Genomic DNA, 19,099 nt, shown 5'->3' with positions numbered 1-19,099 from the left:
AGGTATTGGTCTTGCTTTCCCATGTCTCCATCTCTTGCCTTGGTTATTATTCTTCTAGACCTCTTATTGGTATAGCGCATGTTGCTCAACCCACACACTCCCGGTGTATGAATTTATGAAGGCTTCACCGGTTTTTTTCTGTAGTTTTGATGGGTGGGAGGGCAGACATGTTTTCCTGCATGCATGTTTACAACTTTAATTCAAGTATTGCAGTCTTTTCTATTTTGCATTATACATACTACTATTGGCTTGCAGAAAAGAAGAAACAGTATTCTCCTTGCTGTTGATGTTATTGCAGCTGTTAGTTTTGTGTTACCATGTTGTAACCTAATGTTGACAAGACATCAGTGGTTTACGTTCTCCAGAAACTCTTTGCTATCAGCTGCTGCTTGAATGTTGCATTTAAGCCTAATGTATTTGCTCTAATTGTAATCCATTTTTCATTTTCATTTTTCACCTGAGTTGCTGATAACTTGGAGAGTTATAAAAATGGCATACCCAGCATGCTAGCACAAGTTGTTTAGTGACATCAGTTATTATTTTTGTTCAGCTGTTTTTTTTCTTCTCTGTTGTCTCTTATTCTTTTCTCTGTCTAATTCTATCCCTTTCCCCTATTCTGCTCTGTTGCTGCCACCTGCCTTATTTTTGTCTCTTTTAAATTGTTGTTAATACTGTCACTGTCCCCCATTTGTAAACTTGTTTCTGTCTTGTGAGCTTTGTTCTAGACTGCTCTCGTTGTGGACTTGTTTCTGTCTTGTGAGATTTATCCTAGCTCTCTGCTAGCTGTGATTACTTTCCTCCTTCCTGTCCTCTTTGGTTGATGCTGTGTGTGTGTTTTGGCCTTGTTCTAGCTCTCTGCGCTTCGGGTCTGGCAAGCTCTCTCAGTTTTTTAAAATGATGCTTGGATTTCTGATGTTTAATTATTTTTTTTTTCCCTAATGTACATCAATTGTTGGTTGGCCTATTGATCTTGTTAACTATTTATGTTTTATTGTTTTAATAAGTATTATGGTTTTATATTGCAGTTCTCATTACAGTTTCATGGTTTTGAATAATTTTGGTGTAGGACATTTGTAAACAAGTGTTGCATCATATACAGTGTTTATTAGCAACATAAGACTGTTATCTGACAAATACGAGTTTTATGAAGAGCAGATCACACAAGCTAATGCTTGTAGATGTGACATATATATATGTACCATCATATTCTGGTGTTTGGCTCTTGCCTCTTTGGGCAGATGTAGCGGTGCTAGTAGCACTAGTTCCAGCAGCACATGCTGGAGAAGTTTGGTGATTCTAAACATCTAAGTGGCAAAGGTTATTGTACTGAGCTCTTGTTGGTGTACTGATGGAAGGGAGAAGGTAACAGGCACAAATAAAAGATATTGACTTGCAGGAGGCAGAAAAACATTGGATACACTCTTCCTGTGTCCTACGCCTTGTTTTCTTGTGTTAGGACCCCTTATTACCCACATTGAGAACAGTGCATGTCGTTTCTAGTTCTAGCCATAGTTTCTCTGAATGAATACAGTCAAATCTCCCTACTATGCCACCTACCGGGACCGAGCAAAAGTGGCATAGTAGCGAGAGTGGCATAGTAGAGAGTGTTCGTAAAAACGGCTTTATTTGTTCAAGTTACCCGTCAGTCCAAAGCAGGGGTGGGCAATTAATTTTCCCAAGGGGCCGCATGAGAAATTGGGATGGTTTTAGAGGGCCGGACTAATATAGTTAACTCAGTTTTACCCAATATGTATAGTATATATACTGGCGGGCGGGCCGGTCAGAGACAGAAGGCCTTTGCCAAGGTCTGGTCCAAAGCTCTCAAGAATCGTCGGCTTCGCTAGCTGTCTCCTCTCATTCTCCCCCTCACCTCTTCATCCTCCACCCCTCCCAACCACATCCGCGCACCTGCATCCTGTCGCTAGTCGACCCCCTTACACCTTCCCTCTGTCACGTGACTGTCACCCAGCCAGCGACCACCACCCCCCCCCACTGCCAGCCTCCACCCTCCCTGTGTACGTGCTATGTTCCATCCACCTAACTGCGATGTCCCACACTACCGCACAGTATAATAATCGAGCACTGCGCGGAATTTTACAACTTGTGTCTTTTAAGAGTCACAAAAAAGTGGCATAGTAGCGAGAGTCTGGGGTGGCATAGTAATTTTTTTTTTTACATTGAATTTATAGTCGGGACCGAGCAAAAGTGGCATAATACCGAGAGTGGCATAGTAGCGGGGTGGCATAGTAGGGAGATTTGACTGTATCTATCTTTTTACAGAGCTGCTTACTTCAAGCAAACCTTTAATCTGCTTTTTCTTCAGTCTTTAGGTACTCTTTGAGCCTTTTAAATAATGTTAATATAGAGCAAAAATAAGAATAATTATAACCTTATAAGAGATATTGGCATGTGTTCCGAAAGGTGTGCCATCATTTTAGGGGACATATTTGTAAAGTTAATGTGTAGTGACAAGACCATGTAATTTAAATGTTTAGTGACAGGACTTTGTGAATTTGAATGTGTATCAACAAGACTGTGTAAATAGTTAACGTTTAGTGACAAGACCCAGTAAGTGCTGACAAGTCCATGTTGATATGTAATGACAACACTATATCATTTGTCTCATCCACAAGCAGCTTTCATTCCCAGATTTATTTTCATTGCCTTGTATCTTTAAGGAGAAGTATCCATATAGACATAGTTGCAGGTCTATGATAAGTATTATAAGTATTCCACAACACTGCAGCTGGGTTATTTCAGGCCTTTTCCCAGTTGTGAGATAAGCAGCTGAGTACATGGAAGCAGGGTTGTCCCCATAGCAGTTGTACCTACAATTTGACATTCTTGTCACAGTTAAAATGTATTTTGTTGAGCCATACCTACAGTTTTACCTTGTCACACTTAAAACAGTATTTTTTAAGCCATAAGTGAACTCACAGATTTTTAAAAAATCCTGTTGTTGCCTAAGCAAGAAACATTTTGTGCCACACCTGACATCAGTAGTTAATATCTGCCATCATAAATTTCCCATTATGATTGCTCAAGCTCTTCATTGTCAGCAAGAAATATCTTGTCCCACGCATGACATCAACAGTTGATATCTGCCATCGTAAATTTAATGATAGTTCAAAAGTAAACAAAAATAATTAAATTTGATAATAATTTCCAGTTTATCCACTCCACTTCTTGTCTGCTGCTTCATTGCCCATTCTCCTTGTTCCCATTTCCTCTGCCACAACAAGCAGATCAAAATAGTGTACTTATCATCGCAGGCACTTTTGGTTTGGTTCCTCATTATTAAATGCATTATGTGTGTACAAGCACTCTCTGGGTTATGAATGAGTTATGTCCAGATGTACAGTAAATCATTAGCTTCAGATAGTGATATACTTTACCTTTCTGTCTAAAGTAGAAGGCCTTGTGGCAGCTTATTTGTAAGCACAGATGTCCCTAACTCTATGTTCATCAAGCAGGGACTGCCAATATATCTTAACATTGGTATTATAGTTGTTGTTACTCATGGTGGTGGTGTTTATCATAAGTATTTAATGTTGTGGCTCTAATAAAAAGCGACCATTGTGTTGTTATAATACTAGTTTTTCCTTACACAACTAAACTTGAGGCAGGACATCTGTAAGATGCATCATAGGTATTAGTAGTATCATGTGACATGCACCATAAATACATTTGACATTGCAGATAAATAAGCTTGTACAATCACTTGACAAGGATAGATAAATAAAAAGGTGATAGCAGTAAATTAGTTCAGTTGTTGGTATTGAATTTTGTTTCAGATTGACCCTGATATTGCAGTGCAATAGCTGCAGTTTCAAGAGATTGCTTATTCAATTTGTATATTTAGAAATTAGGATGGCTTGGTAAAAATGTACCTTTTTATTTTGACAAGTTCTTTTTTCTCATTTACAGAGACTGAAATGATATTCAGATGTGTTGGCAGACTGTCCCATATCCTATTAGGACTAAAATAATAATGCATTTGCTTGCAGCTATCAGGAGGTAGTGGCCGCAGCATGGAGGTGGCACAAAACAACTTTGCCACCATTCGTACAACATCCATCGTACGGCAAGAGATTAAGCAGCATGAGCGCTCCAATGAACTGCGCAATTTCACTGTCTATAAAAGATTGCGCAAAATGCACCAGAAAGAGCTTCAGTCAGTGGGTTCCTTTTTCATTTTGAAAATTCTTCTGATACTTTTCATCATTGTGAAATCAACTGTGCCTTTTTTTTCCCCCGTTTTTGGGTTGCATATTGATGTCACCTGTTTGTTTTGTGTATACATGGGATGACTCATATTTCGTAGGCTTTATGTATGGTCTTTAAAAGCATGTCATGCATAAGAATAGATGGCAAGAAACTGTCCAAAAAATCAGTATTAATAAAGGTCAGCCAAATCAGGCAACCGAAACCCGTGACATGCAGTAGTATGTCTTTAACTCATTTCTAGCATGTTATGTGCAGTAATGTCTGTGGCTGTTTTCTGTCTTATCTATCTCCCTATATGTGTATAAAATAGTATATCTTTTAGCACATCTGTGATCGCTTTGTAACTGTGATTCAAACACATATATATATATCTGTATCTATTCCTCTTCGTGCATCAGGTTGCACATAAGGCCTCAACCAGAGTCCGCCACCGATGTCGATCGGCTGAAACCCGCTCTAGGTGACCCCATGTCCAGCCCTTTCCCTTCATCTCCCTTTCCACTGTTCTTCTCCAAGTTTCCTTTGGGCGGCCTCGTTTATATATAGATAAATATACAAATATATATAAGTAATAACATGTCTGTGGTAGCTGCTGTAACTATGTTCCCTTATTATCTAGTATTCCTTTTGCTGCTATGTGCATACCAGTTTTTATGTCTGTCCATTCTGTGTAATAATTTCCTGCTGTGTGCATCCCCCATTCTGTATATCATTTTTTTCCTGCCATTTTAAGAGAAATAGGAGACCTTGCCTTTGTTTCTGTGTTTCGTGGTACTCGGTTTCCAGAAGAGTAAAATAAGTTTGCTTAAGATTTCATTGAGGTAAACATTGATGTTTTTGTAGATGGAGTCTCGCTTCTCAGCTGAGATGGATGAGCACAAGCAGCGCCTAGATCGGGAATATGAAAGCCTGCGAGCAAAGTTTAGCAAAGAACTTGAGCGCCTGAAACAGCAACATACCACTGAACTGGAGCGCCATGTATATCACACTTATCATATCTTGCTTTTTACATGTTTTTTTTTTTCTTCAACCATCTTGTATTTGAGCTTTCTTGATATTTTTCTGTGTCCACATGGTTCATTTCAGGCCTGTGTTTCTTGATAAATATATATAAGAGTTTGTATGTTGGTGTATTTAATGTATGCCAAGAAATAATGACAGTGAGATATACATCATTAAATCAAATCTTTAGAAACACATGACCATTTTTCTTAGATGCTTTAGTTTGTCTTGTCAGAGCAAGAATATGGTGGCTCAGGAGAAGAAGTTGGTGCGAGATACCTCACTATCCCATGAGAATGAAAAGAGGAGTCTAGCTGACCAGATGAAGAAAAACTACAAGTGTGATAAGGAGCGTATGAAGAAGGTGGGATTGTTGTCTGTGAGAGAATAACCTTAAAGATTCTCCTGTCCCTTAGCTTTGTAATATTACATTTACATATCAGCTGTAAACACGACACCAGTCCTTAATGTATAATAATATATTAAAGTAAAATGGTGCAAAGAATAAGATATTACCAAACTTCATGTCAGTAAAGGCTAGATACTACTATTTACTCCTGCATACAGTGAATTCATATTGAAAATAAAAATTGTTCTTGTAACTTATGACACAGTCACAATGAAGAAACAAGGGAACTGCAGTTACATGAGCACAGTGTATAGTCAAAAATCATATTTTCTGACCACAGGGCCTAGACACCAGCACACCCAAAAAGGAGCGCGAGGATATGATGCGTGTCTACAAGGAAACACTAGCACGACGGCAGCGAGATGCAGAGTTTAGGCTGGAGAGGCATCAGAAAGACACTATGGAGTTCAACTTGCGCCGATTTAAACGTGTTGCTGTCCTGAATCTGCACCAGTTGGAACAAAAGTTATTGAGAGAGGTGAGTCAGAATGGAGTATGTCAAGCTACCACAGCTGCCTGTTCTTATTTAATAATAATAATAAAAAGAAAAAGCGCTTGCATACTACATACCTCTGCTTGGTAGTAAGGTGCGCATTGTGCACATTGGAATCAAAAGGATACCCTTTGTCAGACTTATCGTGCAGGGAAAAAATGCAGATCACATGTGCACCTAACATGGAACATGCTTCGATCTTTGACATTACAGAAGAGATAAAACATTTACAAATGACTGCCTCTGTGTTCACAGATTTGCTGTTGGGGAACGGCAGTTTCTGTGATACTATAATGTATATTTATGACCGTGTAATAGTTATTTTCAGCTTTTTTTTTAAACTTGTATTTGCTGAGAGCAAAACTTAAAAGTGTCTAGAGCAATTGATTAAGGAGAAGCCAGGTAAATGGGAAAAAAAATCTGCACACTTTTAAGAAATGACACCCCAAAGCATATACATTTTGGTGTCTTTTCTATTCCAAACATTCACATTTCAGCTGGAAGCAGAATACTGCTGGCAGTCAAGACACTTAAGTGTTATTTGGGTCACCTATTTTACATCAGTACTGTCAGGATGATTTTTCATGAAGAGATGTAGGTGTGTGCCATTGTGTATTAACATTCTTGTTTTGTTTAAGCTAAATTGTTTTACTGTAATTTGAGATTTTCCATCCCTAGGTTTGTGCTGGAATTTGGAAACTTTAAATAAGCTTTATTATCTAAATTAAATAACAATATTTGGTCTAAGACCGATGAGCGTTTTGACTTTTTGAAAAAACACTGAGTCCAGTAACCTTATATTTGTCTCTAGAAATGACTGAGTAGTTGAGTGCATTTGTGACAAGATATGGCTTAGAAATAAGTGTTTGTATTTGTTATTTGTGCTGCTAAGCAGTGGAACTCTCTTGCACATCACATTCGCCACTCAGACTCCAAGGCTACATTCACACGCTCTGTGAAAACATATCTGTTGACAAAGTACTATCCCTGAATTACTATTTTAAACTCCCTAGCAATACTGTCTGTCATGCTAACCATCATGTAACGACTCTTACACTGTGTATAGTATCTACATACCTTCATCGTTGCTTTACATTCTACTCTTGTACCTCATCTGGTGTTGTTCACTGTGTCTATAGAACCTCAGTGTCTGTCTACTGGCTGTTATCTTGTACCTCATCTTGATGTTGTTCATTGTGTCTATATATCCACTGGCTGCTTTCTTTCATTTGTCATTATTGATCTGCGAGTGTTTATATTTGTGGCAGGAAATGACTCAGCGGCAAGCACAGTTGGAGTATGAGCACACCATGTTAGTGCGGCATCATGAGAGTACGCAGGACCTTGAGTACAAGCAACTGGCAGCTCTTCAGAAGTGCAAGGATGAGCAGTTGCACCGCCAGCACCAGACAGAGAAAGAGAACATGCGAGACTACAACTCACGTGCGGAAGCTGAGTTGCGGAAAAAACATGCCATGGAGGTTAAACAGCAACCTCGCAGTCTGAAGGTGAGCATTACATCAGAAAGGGTATTAATTCATTTATAATTAATTTGTTTGCGACAATCTTCCAAGCACCAAATAATACTATAGGAAAACTAAATTAAGGGTATTAAGGCAAATACAGTTTTAACTGTCATATGGTTGCTGTAAGCATTCAAGCAAACAAATATTTTCTTTCTTTTTGAAAGTAGAACATAAATCCAGTTCTCTGCTAGTCAATATGTAAGAGACAACAGTTGATTGCAGATTTGAACTGTCGAGTATTTGATAAATTGCATTTGTGCATGAAATTTGTTTCTTTTAATTTCATATCTTTCAAAGAAATGCTGTACAACTTTGTGTGCAAATCATTATCTTTATTGATTGTAGCATTATACAAGTATGTATTTAACCACACTGAATTGTTGATTAAACAATACAGAATGAATACATGGGACAGCCGGCTAAACCACACAGAATGCTTGCTTCTGCACGATCTAATGCTGCAAAAGCATGAAGCAGTCACAAGGTGACGCCTTTTAGCAAGATGGGAGAGCAGTGGGTTGTGTTAGTTCAGTCAATCAGTTAATCTTGATGCACTTTACAAGAGCTCATCATTTCAAGGTGATATCGAATTGTGCTGATGACCTGCAGATCCATAGAGCTGATGGGGGAAGGTGGTTTGATGAGAAGATGCTGAACATCCTGATAAGTTGACATCGGAAGGTGGGGGCTTGATGAGAGGTGCTAAACATGTGGATGATGTAGGAAGGTGGTTTGGCGAGGTGGGAAGATGCTGATCAAAACAAAACAGGGCAAGAGAGACATTAGGAATTAAGCTAATTCCTGCTTTATATAACTTTATTTCAGGGTATCAATAACCATCTTCACTAAGTTGAATTAGGGGGTAGGATTGTGGTAAAACTGTCTTTTTAGGACTTTTCAGTACAAATGTTTTTCATTAAAAGACAAACAATACTAAAATGAATTTGACAACAAAGAAGCATTTTAAATATGGTGTAGCCCTGTAGCTTAGTGCTGATGGAAGCTCACCCAGGCAAGGAATAGTTCTGTCTCTTTGGTAGAGGTAGAGAGCGGAGAGGTGTTGTAAACACAAAATACAGAGTCCTCTTATCCTTGGCCTGAAGGGACACCACTCTCTGGATAATTGTGCGCTGATGATAATCATTCATTGATATGGCTGTGCAGGCCAAGGAGATTCAGATCCGTAAGCAGTTTAATGAAGCTGTGAAAACACAGCAGCGTCAGTACAAGGCCCTGAAAGAGCACATCCTCCAGAACACTCCGAAAGCTGAGCAAAAGGCTGTAGTCAAGAAGCTAAAGGATGAGCAGATGCGAAAGTTGGCCTCCCTTGGTGATCAGTATGAGGCTTCGATAGCTGAAATGCTGCAGCAGCAGAATGTAAGGATGTTTTCATACCTTATCGCTATGTTTTCAGTTGTAGTTACCAACAGCTGTGTTTTTGTCTATACCCAGTCATGTCTATACCAAAAGCTGTATGTTTGCAGTGGTGTGCATCGTTGTCCCATTCTTGTCATTGTTTGTAGCTCCCTCATCCTTAGTCTTGTTGTGTGATTTTAGGGTTGTTTTTTTTTTTTTTTAGTAATCTACAGAATCCCATAATTATTTGACTTCTGGAAGTAAAGGCAAATGGTGATTGACAAATATTTGTGATTGTGTGATAATTATTTGACATTCATGTGTAATAGTCATGCATGATGGTGATTGTGTGATGATTATTTCAGATGTTATAGCCAAACTTGCTATGATTGCATTACATGTTCAGGGTCTTCCAGAGTGCTGCTTTTTTTCTCTCAAGTGGCTGGGCGGAATAAGGTTTGACAGTGAGCTCAGGTATTCTGAGCTGGTGGCTGGCTTCTGTGATAAAGTATTTTACCTGCTGTAATGACACACATCCATTCACAACACATCGTTAGGAATTGTGTCACTGACCCAGTTTCCCAGTGCAGCTACAATGTATATAAAGTGTACATGGATATTGGGGGAGGTGAGGGGTAGCAGACAGCAACTGGCCTACACAGAAGTAAGACTCAAAGCCCCTTCAGTCATGTCAAGCACCTGCTGCGCCAAAAAAATGAAATAGGGCTGTCTCAGGATTGCGTCTGTTAAAGAGGTATGAGAGTGATGTTTGCTTGAGTTGGCTGCATGTGTCGATGCTGTCTTGGAATTTGCTTATTAAAAAAGTACTCTTAGAGTAGAGGTGGAGCTTGCTATGGTCTTGTCAAAATTTTGTGCTGTATTGGCAGCTTGAATGCTGTTTAGCAGAATGAATGAAAACTTGGTATAAGACTTAGAAACTGTAAAAAGTGGCAAAGTGCCTTGTTGGGAGACAACAAAGTATTGCTTGCATGCTAGCAAGATATGATCAATCACAAACAGATGGAGATCTAACACTATCTACTGTTGGTGGAGGTTAAGCTGGACATCTCTCGGAGCTATGAACGAGGGACAGACATCTGTAACTCTAGCCAGTTTAAAATTAGACAGTGCTTTCATATCAGAGCTTTGACACTTACAATTATTATGATACTGTTTGCCTTTCTCAGTCATGACATGCATTAGCATGTACCCTTCAGAGTCTGTGGCCATGTTGAGCAACCATTTGCCATACCCTCACACATAGTACATCTTGGTGTTATTTGTGGTGAATGTGCATGGTTCTATTATTGATTGTGCATTTGATTTACTTTGGGTTAAGGAAGTTCCATAACGTTTCAGTCATTCAAAGAGTAAGGTATTAGACACCATATTTGTCTCCTGGCCAGTGTTTTGGTGAGGGTGCCATCTGTCCCTTGCTGCCTTTCTTTCCTGAACCCTCTGAACTGTTGTCATTCAACAGCTGGGTCAGTGGGGAATCTAATCTGTGCTACATGAGCATCCAACAGGTAGATAATGTGTATCGATAATACATACAGGTAGATAATGTGTGCTCTCATTTTCAGACATGGATGCTTGAACCATTAGGCTGTCAACTTACCCAGCTTGTTAAGGGCAGACAAAAATTGTGTATTCTTGCTCCCTGACTTATGTCTTATAATTTAAGAAATTCTCTTTTCTCATAGGTACGTCTTGATGAAAGCCAGATGGTAGAGGCCAACGAATTGCGAACACGATTGCAACAGGAAATGGAACTGCTAATGGCGTACCAGAGTAAAGTTCGTGCTCAAGCAGAGGCTCAACACAAACGAGAGCAAAAGGTGTTGGAAGAGAGGGTGTCTTTGCGTAGGGCTCTCCTAGAACAAAAGGTGAGTCACTCAGGGTACAAAGGATCTTCCTACAACAGTAGGGGATTACTCATGTCTGTGGTCTTGATACATTGACCACTTTGTCTTCAGAAATCAGTTTGTCATCTCTGTGGTCTTGATATATCGACAACAGTGTTTTCAGATGCTATTTTGAAGGGAAGGGAGGGATGCGAGATGATGAGATTGAGGTCATAAGATTCTCTCAATTTTTGTCCTGCAGGTTTCCCCAGTACCGGTTTTTTTCTAATGTGTGAAGACACATTGCATCTCACCAGTACTGTTGTTGCATTTGAAAGGCTGCTTGTATAATTAACTTCCCTTTCAAAAATAATTGTAGATATTACCTTGCTTTTAGAGGTTTAGATCGATGTTTTATTTATAGCTCGACATTGAGATTCTTGTGATGATTCTCTATTTTCCTGTTGGGAAACATCTAGTTCAGGGGTGGGCAATTAATTTTCCCAAGGGGCCACTTGAGAAATTGGGATGTTTTAGAGGGCCGGACTAATATAGTTAACTCAGTTTTACCCAATACTGTATATATTATAGTATACATACTGGCAGGCGGGCCGGTCAGAGACAGGAGGCGGGCCGCATCTGGCCCGAGGGCTGCCTCTTGCCCAGGTCTGATCTAGTTTGTTTCCTTTTCCAGCAAATTAAGCGCACAGCTTTATTCCCAACATCAGTGAAGAAAAAAATTGTTGTCCAGTCGTTGAATTTTCAACACTGCCTCATACACCAGACACTGAGCGACTGATCTAATGACTTGGATCAGACTGTTTGCTAAATATGCAAAGCCCCTAATGTGTCCTTTCTCTACTGATGACACAGTTGTGTCCCTGCACGATAGCAATGCCAGTAAAGAGTGGGAAAAATGATTAGTCATTCTGCACAGCATGTTGCTGTCGGCCTTTCCTTTGAAGGCAGCTACTGCCAGTGCTGTTAGGACTCCATCAGCTTTGTTATTTGTTATTTTTGTGCTTTGTATGTTAGAATGTTATGGATAAATGGCCGTGGAGGAGCTGTAGAACATTGATGCCTGTCTCAAGGGTGGGGCTGCAATGGATGAATAAGTTGCTGCATTCAGCCACTGGAAGTAAATATGACACATCCTTGTAACAACAAAGCTCTTAGTCGCTTTTTTCTGTAGCTTGTCAAGCTCCTTATCATCCACTTCTGGCAGGAAATATCAAATGTTAATATCAAAATGTGTTGAAATGTTTTGAGCACAGGAAGTCACACTACACAGACCTATTTCTGGCATTTACCAATCCACTCTGAATATCACTAATTTCAGCAAAGATGATTACTTCAAAACAGCAGGACATCAGTAAAATAGAGGAGGCTTTAACAGCATGTTTGTTCTCTGCTGCAGTCAAAAGACAGATTTTTGCAGGCTTTGTGAACACATTTTTTGTTTTTTCTTTTTTTCCCTCTGTTGTTAACATTATTCCCACGTCAATTTAACCTTTTATCATCTGGTAATTTGAATTTATACTTCAGTATTTTATCATCTTTCCCCAGTCTGGGTGGTTGTCTTATGTGTGTGTGTATAGCTCATTACTGTTGTTCACTCACCTGTATATGCAGGCACTATTTGTTTCTGCAGTCACACACCTTACCTCAGTTCTGTCTGGGTGCAGGTACATTAGCATGCAAACACACATAGTTATACAAGAGTGAAATATAGATACATGACAATGCTGTTTTCTGTAATTGCATCTTGTCCCCAGATGGACGATGAGAGGTCAAATTTGACACGTGAAGAACGGGACCGTTGGCGATCATTGCAAGAGCGGCAGCGGCAGGAGTTGGAGTCATTTGATATCGAGACCACTGCTATGGGACTGAACGCTGCAGATGTAGCAGCAGCCTCTCAGGAGGTCGCTGTGGATGAGGACCAACTGTCAACCCAAGGGTCTACATTGTCGCTATCAGCATCAAGTTCTACTAACTCCTTCACCTCCCACACGCCTTTATAACCACATCTTATGCTCCAGTGTCTACTCTACAACACCTGCTGGCAACACAGTCCTCTTTTGGCGTCAACAGTTGTTCACTTGTCAGATATAGAGGTTACACAAACAGCTGCCAAGGGGTGACGTGTCTGGTCAAGCAGACAGGTGGAGAGACCGTGGAGCTGCAGTGTCCTTGTGTCAGCAGGTGCCAGGAGTAGAGTTTGGTCACAGACATCTTCCCATGTACAGCACATTGGAATCGACTTGCTTAGATCGCTATGATAAAGTGATGAGGATGGTGCAGGTGTGTGCCCGTAGACTTGACTCTGGCAGCAAATACTGGGTTGATCCCTTTAAGCCAAAACAGTAGGTTATGTGCTACCTGTCACTAGGAGGTTTCCTCTTCATAGTTTATGGATACAGTTGCTGCTGCAACGTTGACTTCCTCATCTTTAGAAAGTGGAGCAATGAAAATCCCATTGGTCAGACCACACACTTTGTCATAGCACTAGATCACAAAGTCTTTTGTGATGGCTTGTGGTATTGCAGTATGTGCAAGCCCACACCCTAGGTGGTGACTAGTGGTATTGCTGTGTGTGTTTACCGCATCCTGCAAGCTGCAACAGAATTCAAAACCCCAAAATGTGAGATAAAATGGGTGAGCAAGGCTGGAAATAGCACGTGTGTAATCAGGTAGTGGGTGTGTGAGTAAAGATGTGCATAGTGTGCATTTGTGTCAACGTCAGCTTCCATGCAAGTGTTTTTGTTTATATACCTTTTATGAACACTTAATAGGTCAGAAAATGGTTCAGGGCTTTTTTTGGCATCACTACAGATGCTTTCAGTTAGATGCACACACACGCTCTTTCTCACACACTGTCAAATGCATACACATGAAAGCAGGAGACAGAAAAGTCTTGGGTGCAAAAGAGATATTGTGTGTAATTTTATTCTATCAATTGATAATGTATTGATATGCAAGGGTGTGTGTGTGGGCGCAAGTATTTGTGTGAATGTGTATGTGTGCATCAGCATGTCAGCTTTGTTGTGGTCCGTGGTAGTCATCTCCAAGTTGTCATGTTTGTTGTGGTCCACAATAGTCACCTCCTAAGCCATAATAACTACAAGGCTGGCATTGTAACAGTTAAAACACGTGCCAGATGACTGCCTGGTGGTCATGTTTCTGTCAGCACACTGGCCAACTGCTGCTGACATTCAGTCGGATGCATTGAAGTAGTGGAGTCCATACTAGAGCCCATGAAACAGTCGTGACAAGTGTACAGACGGGCCAACATGCCACCTCAAGAGGAAGGGGGATCAGTGTCAACGGAGAGTTGTGTATGTAAATGTGCATAATCAGTGGCAGTGTAACACACTGCTGATACACTAAGTGACAGCAGCAGCACCCAGGACCCTTGCTTTGTGTTGTAGTCAACAAGTTTAGGAACAGCAAATCCTGATGTGTCTGCTGTGTCATTACAAATGCTGTGATGCACTCTCTTTGTAGCATGCTGAGGTCTCTCCTCACCTCTTTTGTGCAGCTGTCTTCATTAGACACATATTGACAACTGGTTTTTGTTTTTGTAGTGATGTGAGTGATCGTGTGTGTGTCCATAGACTTGAATGTGAGCATGCTTGCAGACTGCAGGATGTAGAAGATAAGCTTTGGTCACAAGCATGCATGTGCACCCTTTTGTTTTGACTACAGTGCAGGCCATCTGCTAAGATGCTGATGACATAGCTATTGGAAGATTCTTTACCCCACCCCTTGCTGTAATCCACTCATAGCATAATCGGTCAGCTTGAATTTAGTTTGGATCATCAGGCATTTTGCGGAGGTTGAAAGTGTTTGCTATTTCACTATTGTATTTGTGGTAGGTATCAAAAGAACATCTTATTTAGACTTTGTTGGCTGTTAATTTTGTTCATTCTTCTTTTCTTTAAAAAATTTCTTGCATTTGTTCATAATAACGGTGCTATAGTCAGGACACATACATACACAGTCACTCTTTTGTGTTTGTGGTTTTTTTTTTTAGAAGTGCTATGTGTTGGCCTTGTCAGGTGCTTTATAGTCATTTTGAACAAAATAGCTGTGAGCTTGTCACTTGATCCCCTGTATCAGAATGAGTAAGCAGTTAGGGGGCATAATACATAGCATTTGTGTATTGCTTGATAACAAGAGGGTAGTGAGCATGCGATGGACAGCGGTAGTGGTGTTACATGATACTGTAGGCGTTGTACATGTCATGGCTTCTTGTACTAAATACTCACATGCTAGGCGCCTGTGGGAGCACCTACTGATCTTGGCTGATGCAAAAGTTGATGAGGTAGGCACGCTGTGTGGGGTAGCCTGAGAAATAAGATGCTGAATATACCAGTGGCACCAAGATGCCATAGTGTACCTGACAACTATTGCTCATTCATTCTACATTTCATGTTTTGGATTGGTCAACTTTGTTGACTAACCTGGGTTATTGTTTTGAACATTCCTTGTGTTCAGGTAGCCAGGTGGGTGCTCAGTCATGTTGCCTGTGGATTAGCCACTACTATGAGGAAGATCACATTCATGCTGTTTGCTTTTGCCAGTATTGTCATAGGGCAGGAACACTTTTATCTATTACACAAAGAGGCACTCCAAAGATTTTTTCCTGTTACTGGCAGAGGCTTATGCACAGTTCAGTAAATCTTAAAAACCTAGGAGCATCAATAACAAGCTCACCAAATGTGATAAATGGACTAAATAGAAGAGATAAATTGTTAAGGAATGTAATTTTTAAGCACCTTTGGGGGCAGTAAGAACTGTACGATATGCCATGTTTGAACACACAAGTTTCAAACTATTATTTTCATTGATTATATTTTGTAATTGATGTGTTTGTCTTGCTACATTCATGCTGCTGAAACTTTGCTCCCAGACTTGGTAAAAATCACCAAAAGGGCCTGACAGAAAATTAAATTCAGTGAAAATTTTATTAATCTGTTTCAAAACAACATGGTCCTATGTTTTAGATTTCAAAAGGATAAAGATGTGGAATTTAAGTTAAAAAAAAAAGAAAAGAGAAGACACACCTGCCACCATGTCGTGATCCCCACACCTCGTCGTCCAGGTTGAAGACAAAGAACCTCATTTTCAACAGGCTTGGTCTCATTTCTTAGAAGTAACCTACACAGGGGGTGGGGGGAGTCTTTAAGTTTTTATAACTACCTCTATGTGCCTTATTAAGTTCTATTAAATTCCAATATAGGCCGTCATTATAATTTAGGGGCACTTGCTTTTTTAGTTTCAGAGTGCATGCCTCTCATACTTTTAGTTCTTATGATTTGTGGCAATACTCAACCAGAATGGCATATGAAACATATATGCCGTTCACTGTTTTAGGTACAGTTTTGGAAACGTTTTAGAGAATCAATGAAAGAGATCAGATGCAAAAGTTATTGTAACTAGAATTTCTTCAGCGATTCAATTACATCAGTTTTAGAAGTATTTCATTACAGTGTAGGTGAGCTATAGTCACCAGCTTGAAACACCAACAGCATGAGTAGCAGTAAGCAGCCCAAAATATAGAGGAATGTGGGATTGGACAACAACAGCCTGCAAAAGTAGTCTCAAATTCTACAAATCTTTTAATGCACAAATTTATTTAAGAGCAGAAGCTAGAGGAAGAGTTCTGTAATCAGTGCCACTCTAGTTTTATAGCCTTTGGTTATCCCATGCACATTGTCTGGCATTCAGAGTTGGTACAAGCAGCCAACATGACTTTCTATAAAGCATCAACTAAGACAACACCAGCACCAAAGCACGGGGAACTTTTGTTTTGTTTGTACTAAGTGTGTGAATTAAGAACACGAGCATCATACATAACACCAGCACCATATTCAAGCAGAGCTAGCCTTTTTATTTGTTCTCAGGTGAATTTTATCTAAGACATAATAAAAGGACCACACTAAAGCACAGAAATACATTTTTATTTCATTTGTTCTCAAGCATATTTTAAGATGTGACTAGTTAAAACAGCCAAAAACTGGATGAAGTGTTATGCAGAGGTTTGGTGTACTTAATACAAGTGTGGATAGGATCTCTTGTGTGGGCCATTGAGCAGTATTGACTGTATATTTGTGTTGAGGCTTAAAGTCAAGGATATTCTAACATTGAAGTCTTACAGAAGTACAATCTGTAATGCTAGTGAATGTGTGACATGAACAGGTATATCTATATTTGTCTTATCTTATCTACTGCTTGTAGCAATCATCGGACACTGCCTCATCCCTCACACAGGCAGTTCAGTTGCACGACAGTTAGCGTCTGTACAGTGAAGGTTGGCTGTCCAGGGTTCAGCTCTCATCTCAGGCTCGCTGTTCTTTTTCTGCATGTAGCATCAGTTTACAGGGCTGGCTGCCTTGCCGTGACATGGTCTTAGTTGGTGGCTCACTGTAAAACACTAATTCCATCCTCCCTCTCAATCCCATGTTTGGTGCAGGAGAAAGAGTTAGCAACAGCCAGGCATCTAATATACAAGTGTATGAGTGGAGAACATACACATCTAGCACTGTTTGTACTTTAGTGTACTGTGTTTACAGCTGTACCTACCTACCACCTTAAACAACTGCTAAACATGTTAATTTTCTATGAAAATATAGAAGCAAATGTTAGGCGAATGTTGGAGGTTTTTTCCTTTGGCGATCCTTATTTGGCATCTTCAGAAACAAGTTTACAGGAGCCTGGCTTTTCTCTGTGTATAAGGGTCACCAGCAGTGTAGAGAATACACAAGTCCCAGTAACTCTTACTTGTCAGCAGGATGGTGGCTGGTGATGTTCTAGCTTCTACATCCACATAGAAAGTCACTGGACGTCTATGGCATGTGATGTTTTTGTACATTAGTCACCCACATTATTGAGTGACAAGTCTGCAGGTTAGCTTGCCTGTGTGATGGTGACTCGGCATGCATAGCTGGACCATACACCTTGCTGGCATTCCCTTGTCTTGTTCTTCATGCCATTATCACAACATCTAGAGAAGGGTTAAAAGGTATGGTAGTGATGTACCATCTGCTACTAGCTTTGAATGACCCTGGTGCTCACCACTATGTCAGTTCTGTGACATTGTCGCATACTCATTTACTGTTGTCACTGTGATTTCTTGTTGCCTCAAGACTGCGGATGTGCGCATGCTTGAGTAAACAGGCCCGGATAATGTTCATTGAGACAACCCTGCAAAAAGTGTGCACAAGTAAATAAGGGGCGGGGGACAGACAGACAAAGAGATTGGCTATTAGCTGCTGCAAGTAAAACCTCAAATAGGATTGCAATTTGGTGTTTGACATGTAGCTGTTGATCTGGTATTGACTGAAGTCCTCTGTGGGCCCTGTACCAGACCCAACAACTTTTTAAAATACATAGTTAGACTTGTCTATGTGGAAATGAAAGACTGAACCTGGCTATTGTCATTTTCTTATTTTTTTTTTTACAGAAGTGAACCTTCAAGGTTACATTTAAAGTATCTTTATGCGTGCATTTGGAAGGAGCGTCCACATAATTAACCTCAGTTGGTGAGAGCATAATCTCTCGGGGAGCATGTGGAAAGTCATTTTACAAGACCAGGCTGGCCCTTAACCTGTATCGAGGCCTGCAGACAATTGGACTAACACATTGTTTACCTCCCAGTAATCCAGGCATGCAGACAGTTGGAGTGTAACATGTTGTTTACCTGCCAGTTACCAAACAGATGGAATTCTCTTGCTTTGTAATCATACAGACAGCACCTTTAGCCTTGCATCCATAAGTTTCCACTGGCAGGTGACTGGGCACTCTTGTGAATTGTATGCGTGGAGGTGATGTGTGGCTGTGCTATTATTTTGGTCGGCAGTTATAATCTATTTAACAGTGCAGACCCATGTATTTTCAGCATATGTCGAATAAATAAAATTTAACTCGAGACTTGCCTGCTACATGACTTGAATAGACTTTCTTCTCATAAGGATACATTTGGCCATCGTGTTTTTGAAGACAATTCATTTAGTGGACAGCAGATGCAGTGCTAAAGAATGAATTATCACCAAGAGTTGTGCTATGACCTCGGCACTGATGATGGCAAAGCAGCACAGCTAGTGGTATCTGTACACACAGCATCCAGTACAGATCAAGACGACAGTTGAAATGCAAGGAAAGACTTTGAGGCTGTCAAATGCTGGGCTCATGTAGGTCCACTGTGACAAGCAGCCCAGGTATAAGAACTCGTTGACTG

General features: G+C 40.2%; 1 protein-coding gene across 5 annotated transcripts in view; it reads left to right on the top strand.

The window, feature by feature from the left end:
• Positions 1–18,792, top strand: part of LOC112561994 (serine/threonine-protein kinase TAO1-like) — a 49,735-nt gene extending 30,943 nt beyond the window's left edge. For all 5 annotated transcript variants that reach the window (XM_025234901.1, XM_025234902.1, XM_025234899.1 and 2 more), the window contains 8 exons: positions 4,008–4,178; positions 5,071–5,205; positions 5,465–5,593; positions 5,919–6,116; positions 7,400–7,639; positions 8,822–9,034; positions 10,717–10,899; positions 12,633–18,792. In XM_025234901.1, coding sequence (XP_025090686.1) covers positions 4,008–4,178; positions 5,071–5,205; positions 5,465–5,593; positions 5,919–6,116; positions 7,400–7,639; positions 8,822–9,034; positions 10,717–10,899; positions 12,633–12,881 — 1,518 coding nt within the window. In that variant the 3' untranslated portion in view covers positions 12,882–18,792. The remainder of the gene's footprint in view (positions 1–4,007; positions 4,179–5,070; positions 5,206–5,464; positions 5,594–5,918; positions 6,117–7,399; positions 7,640–8,821; positions 9,035–10,716; positions 10,900–12,632) is intronic.
• Positions 18,793–19,099: the final 307 nt, after the last annotated feature.

This window comes from Pomacea canaliculata, linkage group LG4 (genome assembly GCF_003073045.1).
Source record: "Pomacea canaliculata isolate SZHN2017 linkage group LG4, ASM307304v1, whole genome shotgun sequence".
Classification (NCBI taxonomy): Eukaryota; Metazoa; Mollusca; class Gastropoda; order Architaenioglossa; family Ampullariidae; genus Pomacea; species Pomacea canaliculata.
The sequence above is the reverse complement of the archived record's forward strand: the minus strand, read 5'-3'. Positions and strand labels throughout refer to the sequence as shown.